Consider the following 18,068-nt stretch of genomic DNA (forward strand, 5'->3'; position numbering starts at 1 on the left):
TTTGTCCTCAATGTCTGTGTTGTGAACATCTTAGGCGGAATTGTTATTTCTCAAGGCACACATTGCAGAACGTTTTTTATTTTATCTTTATTTTGCTGTAAACTTATTTTGGGGCATGATCACAGGATCGAACCTGTCAACAACTACAGTTTCACTTTGTGACGGAAATGCACAAACTAGATTCTAGCCCGAATTTAGCCGGAATCTGACAGAGGCGGGACTGAAATTCAGATCGTATAGCCCTCAGATGCTAGGCTCTCCGTCGCCTCACACCTGGAATCAGGGTCGATGCTGTCATTATCTTCTTTGTTAATTTGGGCCAACAAAATAAGTGAGGAGTTTCCTCTTTATTTGATATAGTTAATTTTGAAATTTACCAGTTTACTTAAATGGTGTCTTTGGATTCAGAAGGTTTGAGAGATTTATTTACTTATTTATTTTTAAATCAGAAAACATCTAAATATGGTGCCCTCTGGAAGAAAACATACAGGGAAATCTGGGAAGACATCAATGGAGGATCAGGTTGTAAGAGCCTTTGACTTTGAGAAGGAAGATAAAAAAGATCTGAGTGGTTCAGAGGAGGATGTTACCGAAGGTACAGTGTATCTACTGTTCTTGGGCAGTGACCCTGTCCTGTAGTTCATTCCTTCCGGATGCACTATATTTTAGACTATAATAAAACTTTATTCATGTACTTCGTGTTTCTCATTTGGAGCTTGAAAAGTGTACACAGCATCTCTTTCCTTTACAGTCATTTTCTCCAGATGTCTGTTTGTAAATAAATAAATGAGTTTTGTATAGCATAAATATCTGTATTATATAAAAATAAATAAAAACCTGGCCTACTATGACATTAACACAGGAAGGCTTGCAAAACTGTTCCTATAAAATGGTCCTAGATCCTGATTTAATTCTATCTAAACTGCAGAGCAAGTACTGTATTTATATGTCTGCTTTAAAAAGTTACATTGGCAAAACAACCCTAAAAGCCTCTAGATAGTTCATCATTAAAAATTACCAAAATGGAATAGGTTCAAAAATATTTTTCTTTTTTATTGTCAATGCAGGGAAGACTCCAGTAATTGAGAAGCATGGGAAGAAAAGGACTTCTGCAGGAGTCTTTGAAGATATGGGGTGATGTGCTGAAAATAATTTTTGCGTGTTACATAAACTACTTTAAGAAAAGTCTACTTTGGGGGGCGCCTGGGTGGCTCAGTGGGTTAAGCCGCTGCCTTCGGCTCAGGTCATGATCTTGGGGTCCTGGGATCGAGTCCTGCATCGGGCTCTCTGCCTGCCTCTCCATCTACTTGTGATTAAAAAAAAAAAAAAAAAAAAAAAAAGTCTACTTTGGTTGTCCAATGAATATTGTATGTAAAACACATTGTGTAATATTTCAATCCTTAATTTAAAAATTTCTAATGTAATTTCACAGGGGTGAAGTACAAAATATGCTGGAAAGATTTGGAGGTATGTTTTAAGAGATATTTTTCTTTTAAGATAATTATTTTAAACCATATAACATATATAGGATTTAAACCATGTAACATATATAGGAAATGTTAATCAGTGAACTATAAGATTGTTAATCTAATGCTTGTCCTCATATATAAGATTTTCCCTAAGTATGTGTGATTCAACTATATAGATTTCCTTACCTAATCTCCAGTTGTCAGTGCGAAGAGTAAGAATGGTGTTTTTATTTTATATATGTGTGAATTTAATGGACTGTGCAATTTTAGAACAAAAATGGAAGGGGAAAGTCTCTAATCCTGTTTATATGATCTTCCACAAACTCACAAAGCAAGTGTTAAAAACACACATATCTGTATATATTTCAGTTTTTCATTTTCTCAATTTAGTTATTTTCTATGACATTGCTGTGTTCTTTCCTTAGGAGCAGTATAAACTGAACACTTTAAAATACCTCTTTATTGTTATTTTTTACTTTATTAAACTATGTCATTTAGAAAGGTAACCCTGCTAGCTAGTGAGAAATATATAATCAGATAAAAAGTTTATAAACCTTAAATGGTATATTTAATATTTAGTTACATTAACTGTGTTAGGGGATAGTGTTCTTTTTTTTTTAAAGATTTTATTTATTTGAGAGAGAGAGAGAGAGCTCACATGCATGAGCCAGGGGAGGGGCCACAGGGAGAGGGAGAGAGAAGCAGACTCCCTGCTGAGCAGGAAGCCCAACACAATGTGGCCTAGATCCCAGGTCCTGGAGATTGACCTGAGCCAAAGGGGACATTTAACCAACTGAGCATCCAGGTGCCCCAGGGAATAGTATTCTTAAGAAAGAACAATATTTGGTTCCTCTATATGGATTATGTACTCAGTCAAGTCTTTTTTGAAAGCATTGCTCTATTTGGTGGTAGAAAAATGTTTGTTTTATAATCTGTCTTCTAAATTTATCATAGGTATATACTGGAAATATGAAATATTTGTATAATAATACAGATCCATCACGATTACTGAAAAAAATAATTATTGATGGTAGATTCATATGCAAGTATTTAGCAAAACAGTTTTATAGGACAAAAATGTCTTATTAAAAGCTCCAGAAATCATTGTCATAAACCTGAAACTAATCTATAACATTGTGTGTCAACTATACTTCAGTAAGAAAAAAATTTTCTTTTAGTAAGTCCAGGGGAAAAAAAAAGATTCCATGGAAATATTCAAAAGGGTACTTGAGTGAATTTATTAAGATACTTACTTAAATTAAGGTTTTTCTATGCTTGGTTTTTATCTCTTTTGGTAAAAATTTTATTTGAAAGTATCACAGATTATATTTTTTAAAAAATAATTTTCTTAACTGTTTTTATCCTTTTTGGATTCTTTTTAGATTTTTAAATTTATTTATTTGTGTGAGAGAGAGAACAAAAGGGGAAGGGAAGATGGCAGAGAGAGAAACAGACTCCCCACTCAGCAGGGAGCTGTGATGCAGGACTCCATCCCAGGACCCTGTGATCATGACCTGAGCCCAAGGCAGACATTTGACTGAGCCACTGACCCTTTTTTTTATTCTTTTAAAATTTGTGTGTTTCATATGATGAGTTCTAGCAATAACTCATATAAATGAGTTCTTTCAGTTTTTTTAATTTAGAAAAATTTAGCCTTTATTAGTGTTTTCTCCTGAGGAAGTTAAAGGTCTGTCTTTGAGACGCCCCTTTCTTTTTTCATGTTTAGTTTTTTTCAATCATCTCTAAATTAAAAAATTAGCTCTAGGAAAATCAAAGTAGGGATACTAATTGCCAAAAGCTTTCTTAGGAAAAAAGCAAATAATGTTGGCTTTTTAATATTATACCTACTTTAAGATTTAATTTATATTTTTTTAAGATTTTATTTATTTGTCAGAGAAAGAGATTGAGAGAGAGAGCACAAGCAGGTAGAGCAGCAGGCAATTAGCAAGGAGCCTCAATACAGGACTCAATCCCAGGATCATGACCTGAGCTGAACGCAGAGGTTTAACCTACTGAGCCACCCAGGCATCCCCAAGATTTATTTTTAAATGTCTTTCCAAAACTGTTGAACCACCTGTATCCCTATTTAATTTAAATATGTGGGAACAAAATAATTTTCAATATTAAGTTTTAATGAATGTTTATTTTCAATAAAGCTGACATTAACAAGGCTCTTCTTGCCAAGAGAAAAAGACTAGAATTATATACCAAAGCGTCTCTCAAAACTAGTAACCAGAAAATTGAACATGTTTGGAAAACCCAGCAAGAGCAAAGGTAAGGTTGTTGTTTTTTTTCACAGCCATGACATTGTATCATTTCTTAGTATTCATTTCAAATTATGAAAAATACTGTCATCTTCTATTTGCCAAGGTCTCTACTAAAATATATATTTGGCTTAATTTTCCTTTAAGTCCTTTAGTTCTATAACCTTCTTCATAGACTTGAGATATATTTCTTAGAAATCAATGCAGGTTATCTTTTCCTCCATTTAAATAACAACTGAATTTTTTTAAAGGTTATTCATATTCATTCTAGAAATACTCCAACTGAATAAAAATTGTCATATAAATTATTAGCCTTATGAGAGTTCCCTATTTAACAATGTAGAAAAAGATCCATCTTATTGTAAATACTACATCTGTGTGTTTTAGCTGAATTGACTTAATTGCTCTTTTGTACAAAATCATTCTTGTACCAAAATGGGGAAAAATTAAGTGGAATATTTCTATTTGGAAATCTTAACATGATAAACATAATAACTTCACTGAATCTATTTATCATATCAGAACATACATTTGGTTGGCAAAAATAAAAAATCTTCTTGGAGATGAAATGGACCTTTCTGGAAAAATTATGCGTATAGTAAAACTTCCATAGTTTTTAAGAACTGACTCATTTGAGAGGGCTTTTCTGTTAGCTGATTAGAAAAAGAAATACTTCCAAAATCTGAAATTTTACTTTTTGGTTTCATATTTGAAAATTTAAGATGCCATTATTTCCTTCTATAGTATTTATAAAGTATGTCAAATTTTGTTTTGAATGTTTTGGTATAAAATATGAAAAATTCACTGTTATGTTTTACAGGCAGAAGCTTAACCAAGAATATTCTCAGCAATTTCTGACTTTGTTTCAGCAGTGGGATATAGATGTGCAGAAAGCTGAGGAACAAGAAGAAAAACTAGCTGTTAGTATCATGCTTAATTTTAGAATCAATTACAACCAAGTGTCAAGTAGAAATGGAGAGCCTAGCTATGTGGTAGATCTGTGATAGTCAGTTTAGTTCCATTTCCCATGCTGGCTATGTGTTTTGGTCCTGCTGAATGGTAAGCCAGAGAATTATGGGCACATACCCTACTTACAAAAGCTGTTGGCCTTTGCTTCCAATATTGGTTGTGATTCTTGCAGTTCCAAGTGATGGAAATTGTGAAAGTACAAAGGAAGGATTATTAGTTTATATAAAAGAAGTCCAGGGGTAGTTTAGCTTCAGGCATAGCTGAATGGGTATAAGGAAGCTCTGCTTATATAGTGTCTTTGGGCTCCGTCTCCAGTCCTTAATAGGCTCTTTCAATACGGTAAGCAAGATAGCTTCTTGCAATTTAAACTTGCTACAAGCTTAGTAACTGGGTTTTTATCAAAAACTGGCAGAAAGAAAAGTCCTGCGGAGGAATATCACTGATCTAGTTTGCATCATTTGCCCATTCCTGAACCAGTCATTATGGTCAAACCATGGTTTACTCTTACTGGCCAGACTTGAGTTTCATGCCCATCTCCATGGGAGGTGGAAGTGAGCCCCACCCATATATATGCAACTACATTAACTATCCTTTTATTTCATTCTTTAATTTATAAAATTATCACACATTTCTTATTTAAGAGCTCAGGTACTATTCAAATTAAATGATTTTAGGGGTTGTTTGGTCAGCTCAGCTTTGGAAATGTTAATATGAAACATGCAAGGGGATGTGTTGAGTAGGCCATTGGTATAGGTGTCTGGAGTTCTGGAAAGAGATATGAATTGAACATACAAAGTTGGGAATTCTCAACATAAAGACAGCATTTAAGCCATGAGTTTGGTTGAGATCACCAAGGGAGTGATTGTAAATGTAAAAGGAGGTCTAAGGACTGAGCTCTGGAATAAGTACTTCAATGTTTAGAGTTCAAGAAGATGAGAGAGAACCAGTAAAAGAGACTGAGAATGAGTGGTCTATAATAGGTTGGGGGGTAAAATGACTCCAAGTGAAGTCAAGAAAGCCTTTTAAGAGGGAGAGAGGATTAGCTTTGTCATATGCTCCTTTTGGGTGAAATAGGAGGGGATTTGGCAATGTGAAGGTTGTTGGTGTTCTTGAGCAGAATTATTTTGGTAGAAAAGGGAGTGCAAAAACTTGATTAGAATGCATGTAAGAGGGGCGCCTGGGTGGCTCAGTGGGTTGAACATTTGCCTTCTGCTCAGGTCACGATCTCAGGGTCCTGCAATCAAGCCCTGTATCAGGCTCTCCCCCTTCCCCTCTACCTGCCTCTCTGCCTACTTGTGATCTATCAAATAAACAAAAATCTTAAAAAAAAAAAAAAAAAGAATGCATGTAAGAGAGAATAGGAAAAAAAGAAACAGAGTTGTTGGCCTGAGTAGAAAAGGAATAGTGTGTCATTTTGTTTATGAATGGAGAAAGAGCAACATGTTTGTGTGCAACAAGAATAATCTTGAGGGAAAAATAAAAAGTAATGCAAAGAGGAAGACAGTTGTTGAATTCTTAAGAATGGTTGGAACATGTGAAGAAATTGGTGGTAGCAGAGAACAGGGATAGTTCATCCTTAAAAACAGGGAAGAAGGTGGAGTATGTGAGCACAGGTGTAGGTGCATAGGTAGAAATAGTGATGGATACTCAAAGTTCTCTTTGGATTACTTGTATTTAGTGAAATAATTAAGGTCCTTGGATGATAGAAAACATGTTGCTTTTTGAGGTCAAATGAGAAGGTATAAAATATTTTCCTGAGTGGATCAGCAAATGGACTAGGGAAATATAATTAAGGATCAAATTTAGGCTTGTGATCACAGTGATCATAATTTAAAGTGAGGCGTGTCAGCATGATTGTGGGGTTTTCTCCAGTCATGACCAGCTGCAGGAATGTATGCAGAATAGCTGGAGCATTGAATTTTTCAGTATTGGGGTTTAGCCAAACAAGTGTGACAGAGTAAAAATTGGGCAGGATATATATACTCCTTTTATTTGAAAGGAGTAATTATGATTGACCATATAATTTAAGCCGGGAAGGAAGAAAGCGAGGACATAGGAATATGGATAGGGGATAGTGAAAACTAGGTATAGGATGAGTGGATTTTACGTATTGATAGAAATTATTGAGTTGTAGTACTAAGAGTGTGCCAAGTACTAAGTATGAAGAGTATTTGGTAAGCAAGTAGTGGTTAGATAGTGGGCTATATGGAGAAACAGCATGAATAATGGTTAGATTTGGATTCTGGAAACATACTGTGGAATTATCCTGGTATGACCAAACACTGGCTGTGAAACTGGAAAAATTATCTATGTGCCTCACTTTCCTTATCTATGAAAGGGGAGTAATAATACCTATCTTATAGAATTGTTTCAAGGATAAAATTAGTTCATACATAATATGTTCAAGAGTTCAAGTGTTATCTAACAGAGTTAATATGACATTTTCTATTATTAGTACTATGTAGAAGTTGTAGTTATTGGCAGTGATAAAATCTGGGATATAAGCATGTATGTGAATGGCTGAAGTAGGATGGGGACAAAAACCTTTGGTGGAAAGTAGGAAAGAACTGAAACATCAGCATTATTGGAAGGTTCATTATGTGTTGATATGGAAAGCACCAAGAATTAAAACATATTTTGAGTATTGTTGGGTTGCCTGGGTGGCTCAATCCGGTAAGCGTCTGACTCTTCTTTTTTGGGGGAGGGTGTAAGACTTCATTTATTCATCAGAGAGTGAGCAAGAAAGCACAAACAGGGGCACATGCCAGTGGAGATGCAGGCAGAGGCAGAAGTAGACTCCCTGCTAAGCAAGGAGCCCAATGCAGAACTCCATTCAAGGACCTTGGGATTATGACCCAGGCTGAAGGCCATCACTTAACCAACTGAGCCACTCAGGTGTCCCTAAGCATCTAACTCTTGATTTCAGGGTTGTGAGTTCACATGGAGCCTACATTTAAAAACAAAACCAAAACAACATTAAGTGTTCCTACTCAGTGACTGGTAGGATTATTACTGTTGTGTATTAGTGGTGAACTTGGTCATAATAGTTAAAACTGTTGACTTTTGCATTCCTTTTGCCATCCTTTTGTTTAATGTAGAATTATTTTTTTTACTAAATTTTAAATTATACCTAAATTGTTATAATTTTTTCTTTTACATTTGTAGAACATGTTCCGACAGCAACAAAAGGTTTTTCAACAATCTAGAATTGTTCAGAGCCAGAGACTGAAAACAATTAGACAGTTATATGAGCAGTTCATAAAGGTCTGTTGTATTTGGTTATGTAATACCTTCTTATATAACATTATATTTGGAAGTAGAAGATAATTTTTTCCTATTAAGGGGAAAAACATTTTGCTCATACATTTTAAATTCTTACCTACTTTCCATTTTGATTTAAGTGTTGAATATATTTTTACAATTCTAATGTTTTTATGGGGAGTCTTCAAACAGGAAATGGTAAATTGGGAATTTTACCTAAATGTACATAATGTGCATAAAATTCATACTTTAATAGTTCTATCTTAACTGAAAATAGAAAGTTTGTAAGTCATTTCTAGGTAGTCTTTTACTTGTCTTTGCACTTGATCTTAGCCTTTACTTGTCTTTGTATCTCCAATGTTTGCTAAATAGAAAGTACCCAATTGAAAATGAAGAAATTTTTATTTTCTAATGTAATATATATATGTATTTTATGGCATATTTCCTTTTAGGATTATTACAGTGACTAAACGTGGCTTTATATGGCATCTTATAATCATAAAGCCAGATGATTAAAAACTTGTGGATTAAGAATTATCTGACATATTTTAGCAAATATTAACATATTAGCAAATAATGGTTTGTGGCATTGACCTCTTACTCATGCAGCTATATTATTTTTTAGTAACTGTTCATAGTTCATTGTAATCCTACACATACTTTTTTCTTTTTTTTTTGATGTGGGGATTCTTTTAGATAATCTTGTTCAAATGTTAAAATGTCACCCTTTTAAAGGAATCAGGATGCTCTGAGTAAACTAGTAGTTATAGACCAATTATTTTTAAAGAACTTTAATATGTATTTATATCAAAGTTACTTTTAAAAGTGTTCCCAGTCAGCTTGCTCTAAGGCTGCCTAAAAACCATTTAATTGGTGTTAAGATTGATGAAGTACTAAAGATTTCTTCTAAATTTTATCACTAAATGTTACCACTTAGGCTAGGAACTTTAGTATTGTATTTGACTTCTCCATCTCCCTTATTCTTCATACCCAGGTATTAGTAGGTCCAGTCATTTTTACTTCTGCTGTGGTTCCTTTTTTTAATTCCCAGAGCTATTTTCCTAGTTTACAACCACATCATTCTTTGCTTATCCTATTAAACCTCAGCTGATTTTTTTTTTGTTCTCCAAACTACCTTCATAGGTCTGTCATATTACTTTCCTAAAACGTCTCTTCTGAAAAAGTCAGTTTCTCATTTTCAGTTCTTATTTATTCAAGTTCCCTCCCATAATATGATTTTCTCTATGCTTCAATTGTTATATTTGTCTGGTAATCCTCACACCTCCAGATAACTGCTTTCTCTAAACTCACTGTGTACTTCCATGTTTTTGCTTATGCTCTTGCTCTAAAATATTTTTAATAATTTTTCTTTATTGAATCTTACTCTTTTGCCAAATAAATTGGAGTTAATCGCTATTTTCTACTATATAGCTACAAGTTGCATTTCCATTCCTACTATAAAATTTTGTGTTATTTTTGTTCTTTACTGGAATAAGGGAGTGATCATGTATTAATATTTTTTATTTTCTCTACAACACTTAATAATATAATACATTTTATATAGTAGGAGTTAAGATCACTATTTGTTAGATGAAAAGGATTTATAATGTAATTTTTTTCATAAATTGAAAAGAGGTATATTACACATCATTTTATTTGTCCTTATGAATTCCCATCACACTATTAGTCATAATAACATAACTACCTGATATTTAGAATGCTTACTAGAAATTTTAAAAATTAAGGTATTCTTTTTTTTGTTCTTTTTTGACCTTAGCAGCTCATTAACCCAATATTTCGAGCAAAATACACTACTGTTATATCTCCTATAATAATATTTGATCCATGTCTGATGCTTTTATTCCTTTAATGGGTATTTTGGTTTCTGGTATTCAAATATTTTCATTTGAAATAAAGACTGCACATTATTTGAATACTAAAAAGCTCATATTTTGAAAATTAATTCTTTAAGTTTAGAATCTGAGATGAAAAGTGGTAGTTGTAACTGAACTAGCCTTTTGTGTTTTAGAGTATGGAGGACTTGGAGAAGAATCACGATAGTCTACTTACTGGTGCACAAAATGAACTTAGAAAAGAAATGGCTATGTTGCAAAAAAAAATTATGATGGAAACTGTAAGTCATTACATTTTGAATTGAAAAAAAAAGGAGTAATGCAAGCATTGAAATATTTTATTTGCTGAAATATGTATAACACTTATCTAAAAATTAAACAAATGTTTAATATTTCCTTTCATGTAACAGCAGCAGCAAGAGATGGCAAGTGTTCGAAAGTCTCTTCAGTCCATGTTATTCTGATGACTCTTTGAAGGAAGAACTTGAACCTAAGTAATATGATACAATTACAACATTAGCTAAGAGGCATGTAATTCTTTTAGAGTGGTTTAAAAATTCTAGTTTAAAACAATACGAAGTGTTAATTGTTAGCTTAAGTGCAAGACCCTTCCTTCTGTTAACCTTCAGATAAAGCTGAACAGTTATGTGAGTCCAGATCTTTAATAGTAATAGTGAATTTTTCTCTTTAACACTTGTTAATTAACTTTTAGCAATAAAGATGATTTAATTTCAGCTTTTTGCTTCTGTGTATTTGTATTAGTCCCAAAAGTTAGAAAGCACAAGTATAAAAGGTTACATTGTTTTTCTTTAAGGAAAAATATACAAAACTATGTTCTATGTACATTCCACTGTATATACTGAAGTTACAGCCAATTCCAATGAAAATGCGGTTTTAAAAGAAAATCTATTCTACTGACTTACATAATTTATTAAAAGCAACCCAAGTTTGTGTTCTGAAATAAATAAAACTGCTAAAAACCATTAAGAAAACCAAAAAAGATATATAACTATTAGTTTTAAGACATGATTGGTGAATATGTCATTTTCATAAAGACATCAAAAAGCCATTTAATTGGCCTTGGTCCATAATTAAATGACATATGCCCTTAGTAATTATTAAGATCATATCATTAACATACCTAATTACTTATGGTTTAAATATTTCACATCCGTCTTTAATACCTAGTAAATATTTTGTTTGAAAATATTGTTTGTTTTAATATTCAGTAAATATATGAATTTTGATTATATTCCTTTCCAAACTTGAACAGTTGACTTCATACCTTGTCACTAAAAATTTGCATTTTTTTAAACAGAAAAACATATGAAGCACTGGGATTTAGTAAATATTAAACTGTTTCAGCATTTGTTTGAAATATGTCAGCTAAACTTACTATCTTTTGCTGGAATTGCTTTCATTAAATCATTCAAAATGAAAAATATCACCATTAGAAGGAGAAGATTGATTTTCTCCTGTTTTTTCATGTTTTAAACTTTAATTTTTGCCCCATAACCCACTTTACCTTAGTTTTAAGGTGTTCCAAGTTTTAAAAAGCAAGTCCATACTGATCCTCTTTTTTTTTTTTTTTAACTATGATAGCTTATATAGGAAGAAATTAATGATTATCTAATATTAAGGAGCCAGTTTCTAAATTTTGTAAAGGACTTATTTTAAGTCAAAATTTATGCTGGAATCTATTTTTTTTTTTTTTAAGATTTTACTTATTTATTTGACAGAGACACAGAGAAAGAGGGTACACAAGCAGGGGGAGCAGGAGAGGGAGAAGCAGGCTTCCCGCCAAGCAGGGAGCCCAATGTGGGCCTAAATCCCTGGACCCTGGGATCATGACCTGAGCCAAAGGCAGCCACTTAACAACTGAGCCGCCCAGGCACCCTTGGTATCTAAATCTTAAGTACCATTCAAACACCTTAAAAAGTCCTACTTGAGTTTGAGTAAAAGTTAGAAGCAAAATAAGCACTCCAGAGTGGTTTCTATGTACTTAATTCACGTATTTTTCCCTTTCAAGGAATATCAACTTTCACTATTTTTTCAGTATACCTTTTTATTGCTTAATATATAGTCTGTGTTCATTACTCCTTTATTTTTTTGATTATTTCATCATATGCCTTATGGGCTACAGAACTGTTGGGCAAAATTAAAAATAAGGTAAGATGGGGAGTCAGTCACAATGAGCAACAAAAACTTTTTAGTGAGAGTGGAAAAATCAGTACATTATCTATTTAGTGATGGGATGACTGATAATTACATTATCCCCCTTTCCTCATGAGTCATCCATTTGAGGCAACTTTGGTTGTTACTCGAAAGGGAAGATATTTTTGCCATGTTGCCATAAATTACTAATTTTTTTCTTTTTAGAGATTTATTAGAGAGAGTGAGAGAGAGAGAGCGAGAGGATGAGTTGGTGGGGGTGGAGGGAGAGTAAAGGGAGAAGGAGAAGCAGGCTTCCAGCTGAGCAGGGAACCTGGTGACTAGGGGCTGATTCCAGGACTCTGGGATCATGACCTGAGCAGAAGGCAGACGCTTAACTGACTGAGCCACCCAGGAGCCCCATAAATCACTAATTTTCTTATATCAACCTTGTTTTAGCTACTTTATGTTTCACAAAAGGGGATCTTTAACGTCCACTTTTTTTATGACAATGAAATTTTAACTTAGAATATCAAGGAATGATGTATAAAAATCCATTTGCTTTTCTGAACTGGTAAGACAAATTCCTCTTACTAAAAAAAATTATAGGAAAATTCTGGTAGCCCCTTTAAATTCTAGTTGTAAAGCAAGTATTTCCTTTTATACAATAGTAATTAATATAACTTGAAAAACTGCTAATTAAAAAATACCATTTCTTATAACATCATTTGTTTCAGTAACTACAATATTACAATCCATGCATTTATGCAGTATTATGAACTTGTCAAATTTTTGCAATTGAAGTAAGCATCACCCTTAAGAGGGCTAAAATCCTTTAAGCCCTGAATTTTTATGTAATCCTTTAGCAATGAAAACCCCAAGTATCTGACAAAGACTTTTGAGACAGAGACTGATCTTTAGAACGACAGTGGTTTACTTTCTTGTCCTCAGAAAATTGAAATATATTTCTTTGATTTTGTTTCTAAGTTATAGATTGTAATACTCTGATAATACCTGTGATCAAAATGTTGATATACAATGAGGACTTCACAACTGAAATAAACAATGGAATCTACAAGACTTAGAGTTTTATATTCAAATATAACCTTATTTATTGTATACTAGCCTCCTGCAAAGGGGAATTTCCTTCACTCATAGGTTCCCCTAACTGCTTCTCCTCTTTTCCTTGGGCTATTAGTCAATATGCTTGTGAACCTGTTCAGGTGCTTCATGATATGAAGTCTTGAAGATATTTAGATGAAGGTGTCTTGAAATTTGCAGGCACAAAGCACTAAAGTACATCATCATATCAAATGAAGAAACGACCTTTAGAAGCAAAAAAAAAAATCAAATGTATTACCGTCTATTTTTCCTGAAGCAGCAGATATTTTTCTGTTCCCCCTTCCCACCCCCCTGGATCTCACACCTTAATCTAAAATTCCTCAATGGAAATACTACATTTTAGAGTACTTTCATATATTTCATATTTGGATTTCACTATAATCCTCTGGAACATGCAATGTATTTCACAGTTATAAGAACTGAGGCTCAGAGTGGTAAAACTCCTAGACAAAAATACAAAAGCTGGAAGGTAACAAAATTGGTCTTCTGACTCCACATTCTTTAAATTTTCTGCTGTGCAACAAAGCCTAAATTTTCTATTAGAAGGGTTGCCAGTCACTATTAATAAAATCATTCCATCATATACATTTCTTTTTCCTTTGAGATGGTTGTAAAGTAAAGGCCTGGAAAAGACCTAGTTGAGGGGAGGCATATACAAAATTGTGTTGAATACAAAATTAAAGAGGAAGGCACACTCTAAAAAGTCTACCAAAGACCAGGAGGAAATGCTTCCTTTCAGAGAGGGAGGCTCACAGCTTTACCAGTGGAGGGGGAATTCTCACCTATGAGGGGAAAAATCTCCCATATCATTTACTTGAAAAGCTCTATCTGATCCTTTTCTCTTTGAAGTAAGAAGCTTTTGTGTAAGGATGCTAAAGGGCACATGTGTTTTTGTTTGGGCCACATAAGTGTTTTCTGTTGTTTTAAATTGTGGTCCACATAGTGTTTTAGAGAAAAATTCAATTTGTCTTCCTCACCATAATCTCTACCACTGGCATAAACCAGGTCAACTCACTCACTATAAGACAGATGCTTGAATTTTTAATACCTGGTGTTTTAATTATGTTAAACATAAATTGATAATATATATGCAAGCTTAGTAAAAGTAACCCTACATTCAATTTTTGGATATTCTGCATAATCACCTCTATTTCTTAGATTGTTTTGGAGCCCTAAAAATACGTATACTGGATAGAAAGTTAAAGGAAATTATTCTGATTTTCAAACACTTTTTAGACTATTTCCTGAAAAAGTTCCAAGGATTAAGATTTATATCTATTCACCATTTGAAGAATGAAACACTTCTGAATTGCCATGAATGGATATTAAACTATTTACTCCAGAAAAAAGAATAATACTATAGAACCTAGTATAAAGAATCATCAGATGTACTCCTGTGGTCTGTGTGCAGAACAGATATATTTTAATGCCTAAGTCTAATAGGGTACATTATTCAAACTATCAAGAGATTCACTGAAGGATTTCTTTTAGCACACTTTAATATGTATTTATCTATCACTAACAATTAGATGCAAGGTCCAAAGGTAGGGGAAAACAGAGCAAAATTGTTCAGAACCATCATTAATTGAAGACCATAAAGATAATGTCTCAATTTAAAAAAACTGAATAATGCTCCCTTTATCCATGTTTGTGATTACGGTGTTGCCAACAGTGATTTTTTCTTCCTCAGAGCTAGAGCTCTCTTAAGTGCAGAATTTTGTGTTTTATAATAATTTTGAGTAGAAACTAATAAATTATCTCTACCACTTTCTTAAGCTGGACATATTCAATGAGAATTTAACCTTTGCTTGATGAGCCATCATTATTGATATAAGTTATGCACTGTCCTCAAGAGCCAAACAGATATATCAAGTTGCTTACTTCTAGAACAAAATGGTCCCAGAATCCTATAATTGGTAGTACTGTTTTTTTTTTCTGTTTTGTGTCTTCAATATTAGCCAACAGTTCTTGATGCAGTAAGGGCCCACATATTCTAACCCTAATTCCATTTAATTTACCTGTTACCTGCTATAAGCTCAAAAGCTTGATTAAATAAAAGTCAGACACCTAAAAAAGTATTTGCCATTCTCTGGGCAGAGTGAGGTGATTTTTGACATCTTTGTATTGTTTTTGGTGGGGGAGAAAGATCTGTTTTTAAGGTACACAATTGGGTTTTTAAGGATTTAAGTTGTTGAAAGCCTAATCTCCAGATAATCTGGGCCATTCCTATACACACACACAAAACACAATTCACAGCTTAAAAGGAGTTAATTTTAAATATTCAGAAACATTTACAATATAGACTAGATAGTAAGACTATCTGCTATCTCACTGAAATGACTCTTAAGCATAGAGTTATCTGACATCTATTAAAAATAAATAAAAACCTTAGCAGGAAAGAACTTACCATTGCTATCCAAAGAACAACATACTCGTCTACAAAATTATTAAAGTACTGGTCTAAAAACAAAAGACCTGGGCCAAAAAAGACAGTGTCTTGAAGATACAGTTCACTTTTGGTCATGTGAGCTATCTATAAAAAAGTAAACAAAATAATTTCACTATTAAATTTTAAATATTTTAGCTTTTATTTTTCAGGAAACAATTATAACTTTAATTCACTGTTAAGACAAAAATAGAGACCATTTTTCTCACATTTAATATGGAAATGCTAATTCTAAATTTTCTCAAATTCATAACTGGGTAGCTCAGTAAAGTTCCCAATATTTAAATTCCTTGATATCAGAAAGCTATAGTTGACAATATAGCTAAACAGCTAATTAAAAGAACTTAGCATACAGAAAAGAAACTATCTCCCTGAATATAACATTAACCCATTCACAGTTTTAGGTTGGAGCACAAATAGCTACTTATTATAATGATAACGCCATTGAAAACCTACCCGTTTTATGAAATAGTTTCCAGCCTTGTATTTGAGGATCAAGTACATTATTTATACCAGGAAATATAAATAAAAGAGTTTCTTACCACCAATTTTTGTGAAATTTTAGCAAAGACACATCCAAACATAAGGGTATAAAGACAAGGATGCTTTTCAAACACATTAGTTGCTGACTTTTTATAGATCATTATTGCCAGTATAATAATTATTCCTATGTGGAGTCCAGGTGACAAGACACTAGTGCCCTAAGGGATAAATCAGAAAATCAGCATCATATTTTAACATTGCATTTATCACACTGCAAACATTTTCTGAACATCTATTTTGTGTTAGGAATTAAACACCTAAAGAAGAATATAACGAAGTGTATGGACTAAAGGAGTATGTAGACCTTAACTGTGCCTTCAAACTTCCATAAAACCCTAGGGTTACACAGAGGTAATATGGTGCCACAGATGTGTGATTTCAATTTTATATATACACCTATTTTAAACTACCACTAAAAAATATGACTCATTCTACACCAAATTTTACTATGCTGAAAGCCATCGATATTTGATTGTCAAGTTAACATATTTTTGTGCAGATATCGAAATAAAGCTTTAACCTGCCAATTTTTTTACTTATTTTTTTAAATTATATTTTTAACTAATCTTTACACCCAAAGTGGGGCTTGAACTTATAACCCCGAGATCAAGAGTCACATGCTCTATCAACTAAGCCTGCCAGGCACCCCAACCTCCCAATTTTATAAAATACATTAATGTTACACTGATAGGAAAAGTTTAATTCTGCCCTAGTCTCCCTATATATCAATACCCCTCACCCTTGCCTTTTTTGGGTTTAGACTGCAAATGCTCTCTTGCGTAACACTGTAAATCCAACCCATTACATTTTTATCCATGTTAATCAGATTCTCTCAGTACTGCTTATCCCAAACAAAATACTGAAATAAATTTGGTATTAAGGTTTACTAAATCTAGAACTACCAATTTAAATATACTCATTAAAATAGCATTATTGTTTATTGTTTATATGTTATATTAGAATTTACTAGTAAATTTATATAACATATTTATTTATATAAATTTATATAACATAAATTTACTAGTAAATTCTATAATTTAGAATTTACTAGAATAATTATTAGAATAATTACTGCTAGAATACTACCAGAATTACAGTAGTAAGATTATAAACACAATACTATTATACAAACTATGCATAATAAAATATGTCTACTACATATATAGTATACATATGTATATGATACATATAATAAAATATACATATTACATATAATAAAATATGTATATGTTAATAAGTTATAAAAATTTAGACTAATAGTGCTTTTATCTGTATTATGGTTTTGTAGATTTTTTTCAAGAAAATCTGCTGCTGAGGATCCTGGGTGGCTCAGTTGGTTAAGCAACTGCTTTTGGTTTAGGTCATGATCCTGGAGTCCCGGGATTGAGTCCCACATCAGGCTCCCTGCTCAACAGGGAGTCTGCTTCTCCCTCTGACCTCTCCCTTCTCATGCTCTCTCTCTAATAAATAAATAAAGTCTTTAAAAAAAAAATAGATACTATGTTTAGAAGTTGGCAAGAATTCTGACTTTTTCCCACATAAAAGTATTGAAGAAGTTTTAAAAAAATAAATATATATATAGATGAATAAATACAAAAGTATTATAGCATGAGCAAAGTGTAAAAAAAAAAAAACCCAGAAACACAAGGTGTACCTATTCAACATAAGAATTAAGGTTTAAAATTTCACCTTTTAAAATATAAGAATAATTTTTAAAATATATTCCAGTGAAATGTCTGTAACATTTATTTCTTGAGTAATAAATTGCCCTGTATGTGAAACCATGCATGACCTTTGGCAACTTTCTTGCTATTAAATAAGGAACTCTTTTCCTCTTCTCCTCTCCCCTATTAGTGTAAGGCACAAGAAAACAAATGGCCACTCAGAGTTGTACAGTAATGAGACAGTGGATGATAAACAGGATGTCAGAGGGGCGCCTGGGTGGCTCAGTGGGTTAAGCCGCTGTCTTCAGCTCAGGTCATGATCTCAG

At 32.9% G+C, this 18,068-nt stretch overlaps 2 protein-coding genes across 4 annotated transcripts in view; one reads left to right on the plus strand and one right to left on the minus strand.

Moving 5' to 3' along the window:
* The first annotated feature begins 462 nt into the window (after window positions 1-462).
* On the plus strand, window positions 463-10,280 carry SYCP3 (synaptonemal complex protein 3). The gene is made up of 8 exons (XM_059402247.1): window positions 463-595; window positions 1,068-1,134; window positions 1,433-1,467; window positions 3,626-3,743; window positions 4,554-4,653; window positions 7,868-7,966; window positions 9,993-10,097; window positions 10,227-10,280. Exons 1-8 carry the CDS (start codon window positions 463-465, stop codon window positions 10,278-10,280), a joined length of 711 nt encoding a protein of 236 aa, XP_059258230.1.
* CHPT1 (choline phosphotransferase 1) overlaps window positions 10,134-18,068 on the minus strand; it is a 28,541-nt gene continuing 20,606 nt past the window's right edge. The window contains exons 6-9 of one of the 3 annotated variants that reach the window (XR_009404739.1): window positions 16,078-16,236; window positions 15,497-15,622; window positions 13,094-13,293; window positions 10,134-10,306 (exon numbers count right to left, since the gene is read on the minus strand). Coding sequence is in view for 2 of the 3 variants with exons in the window: in XM_059402244.1 (XP_059258227.1) it covers window positions 10,262-10,306; window positions 13,183-13,293; window positions 15,497-15,622; window positions 16,078-16,236 (441 nt within the window). In the remaining variant the exon portion in view is untranslated. The remainder of the gene's footprint in view (window positions 10,307-13,093; window positions 13,294-15,496; window positions 15,623-16,077; window positions 16,237-18,068) is intronic. The other 2 variants (XM_059402244.1, XM_059402246.1) reach the window with 2 other exon arrangements.

Source organism: Mustela nigripes, chromosome 6 (genome assembly GCF_022355385.1).
Source record: "Mustela nigripes isolate SB6536 chromosome 6, MUSNIG.SB6536, whole genome shotgun sequence".
Lineage (NCBI taxonomy): Eukaryota > Metazoa > Chordata > Mammalia > Carnivora > Mustelidae > Mustela > Mustela nigripes.

What these genes read in the sequence shown, in the direction of transcription:
- SYCP3 (XM_059402247.1), top strand. Translation starts at nt 463, where the DNA reads ATGGTGCCCTCTGGAAGAAAACATACAGGGAAATCTGGGAAGACATCA. An exon ending in TATGCTGGAAAGATTTGGAG is followed by an intron (nt 1,468 to 3,625) that starts GTATGTTTTAAG and finishes TTTTCAATAAAG; the next exon opens with CTGACATTAACAAGGCTCTT. An exon ending in AACAAGAAGAAAAACTAGCT is followed by an intron (nt 4,654 to 7,867) that starts GTTAGTATCATG and finishes TTACATTTGTAG; the next exon opens with AACATGTTCCGACAGCAACA.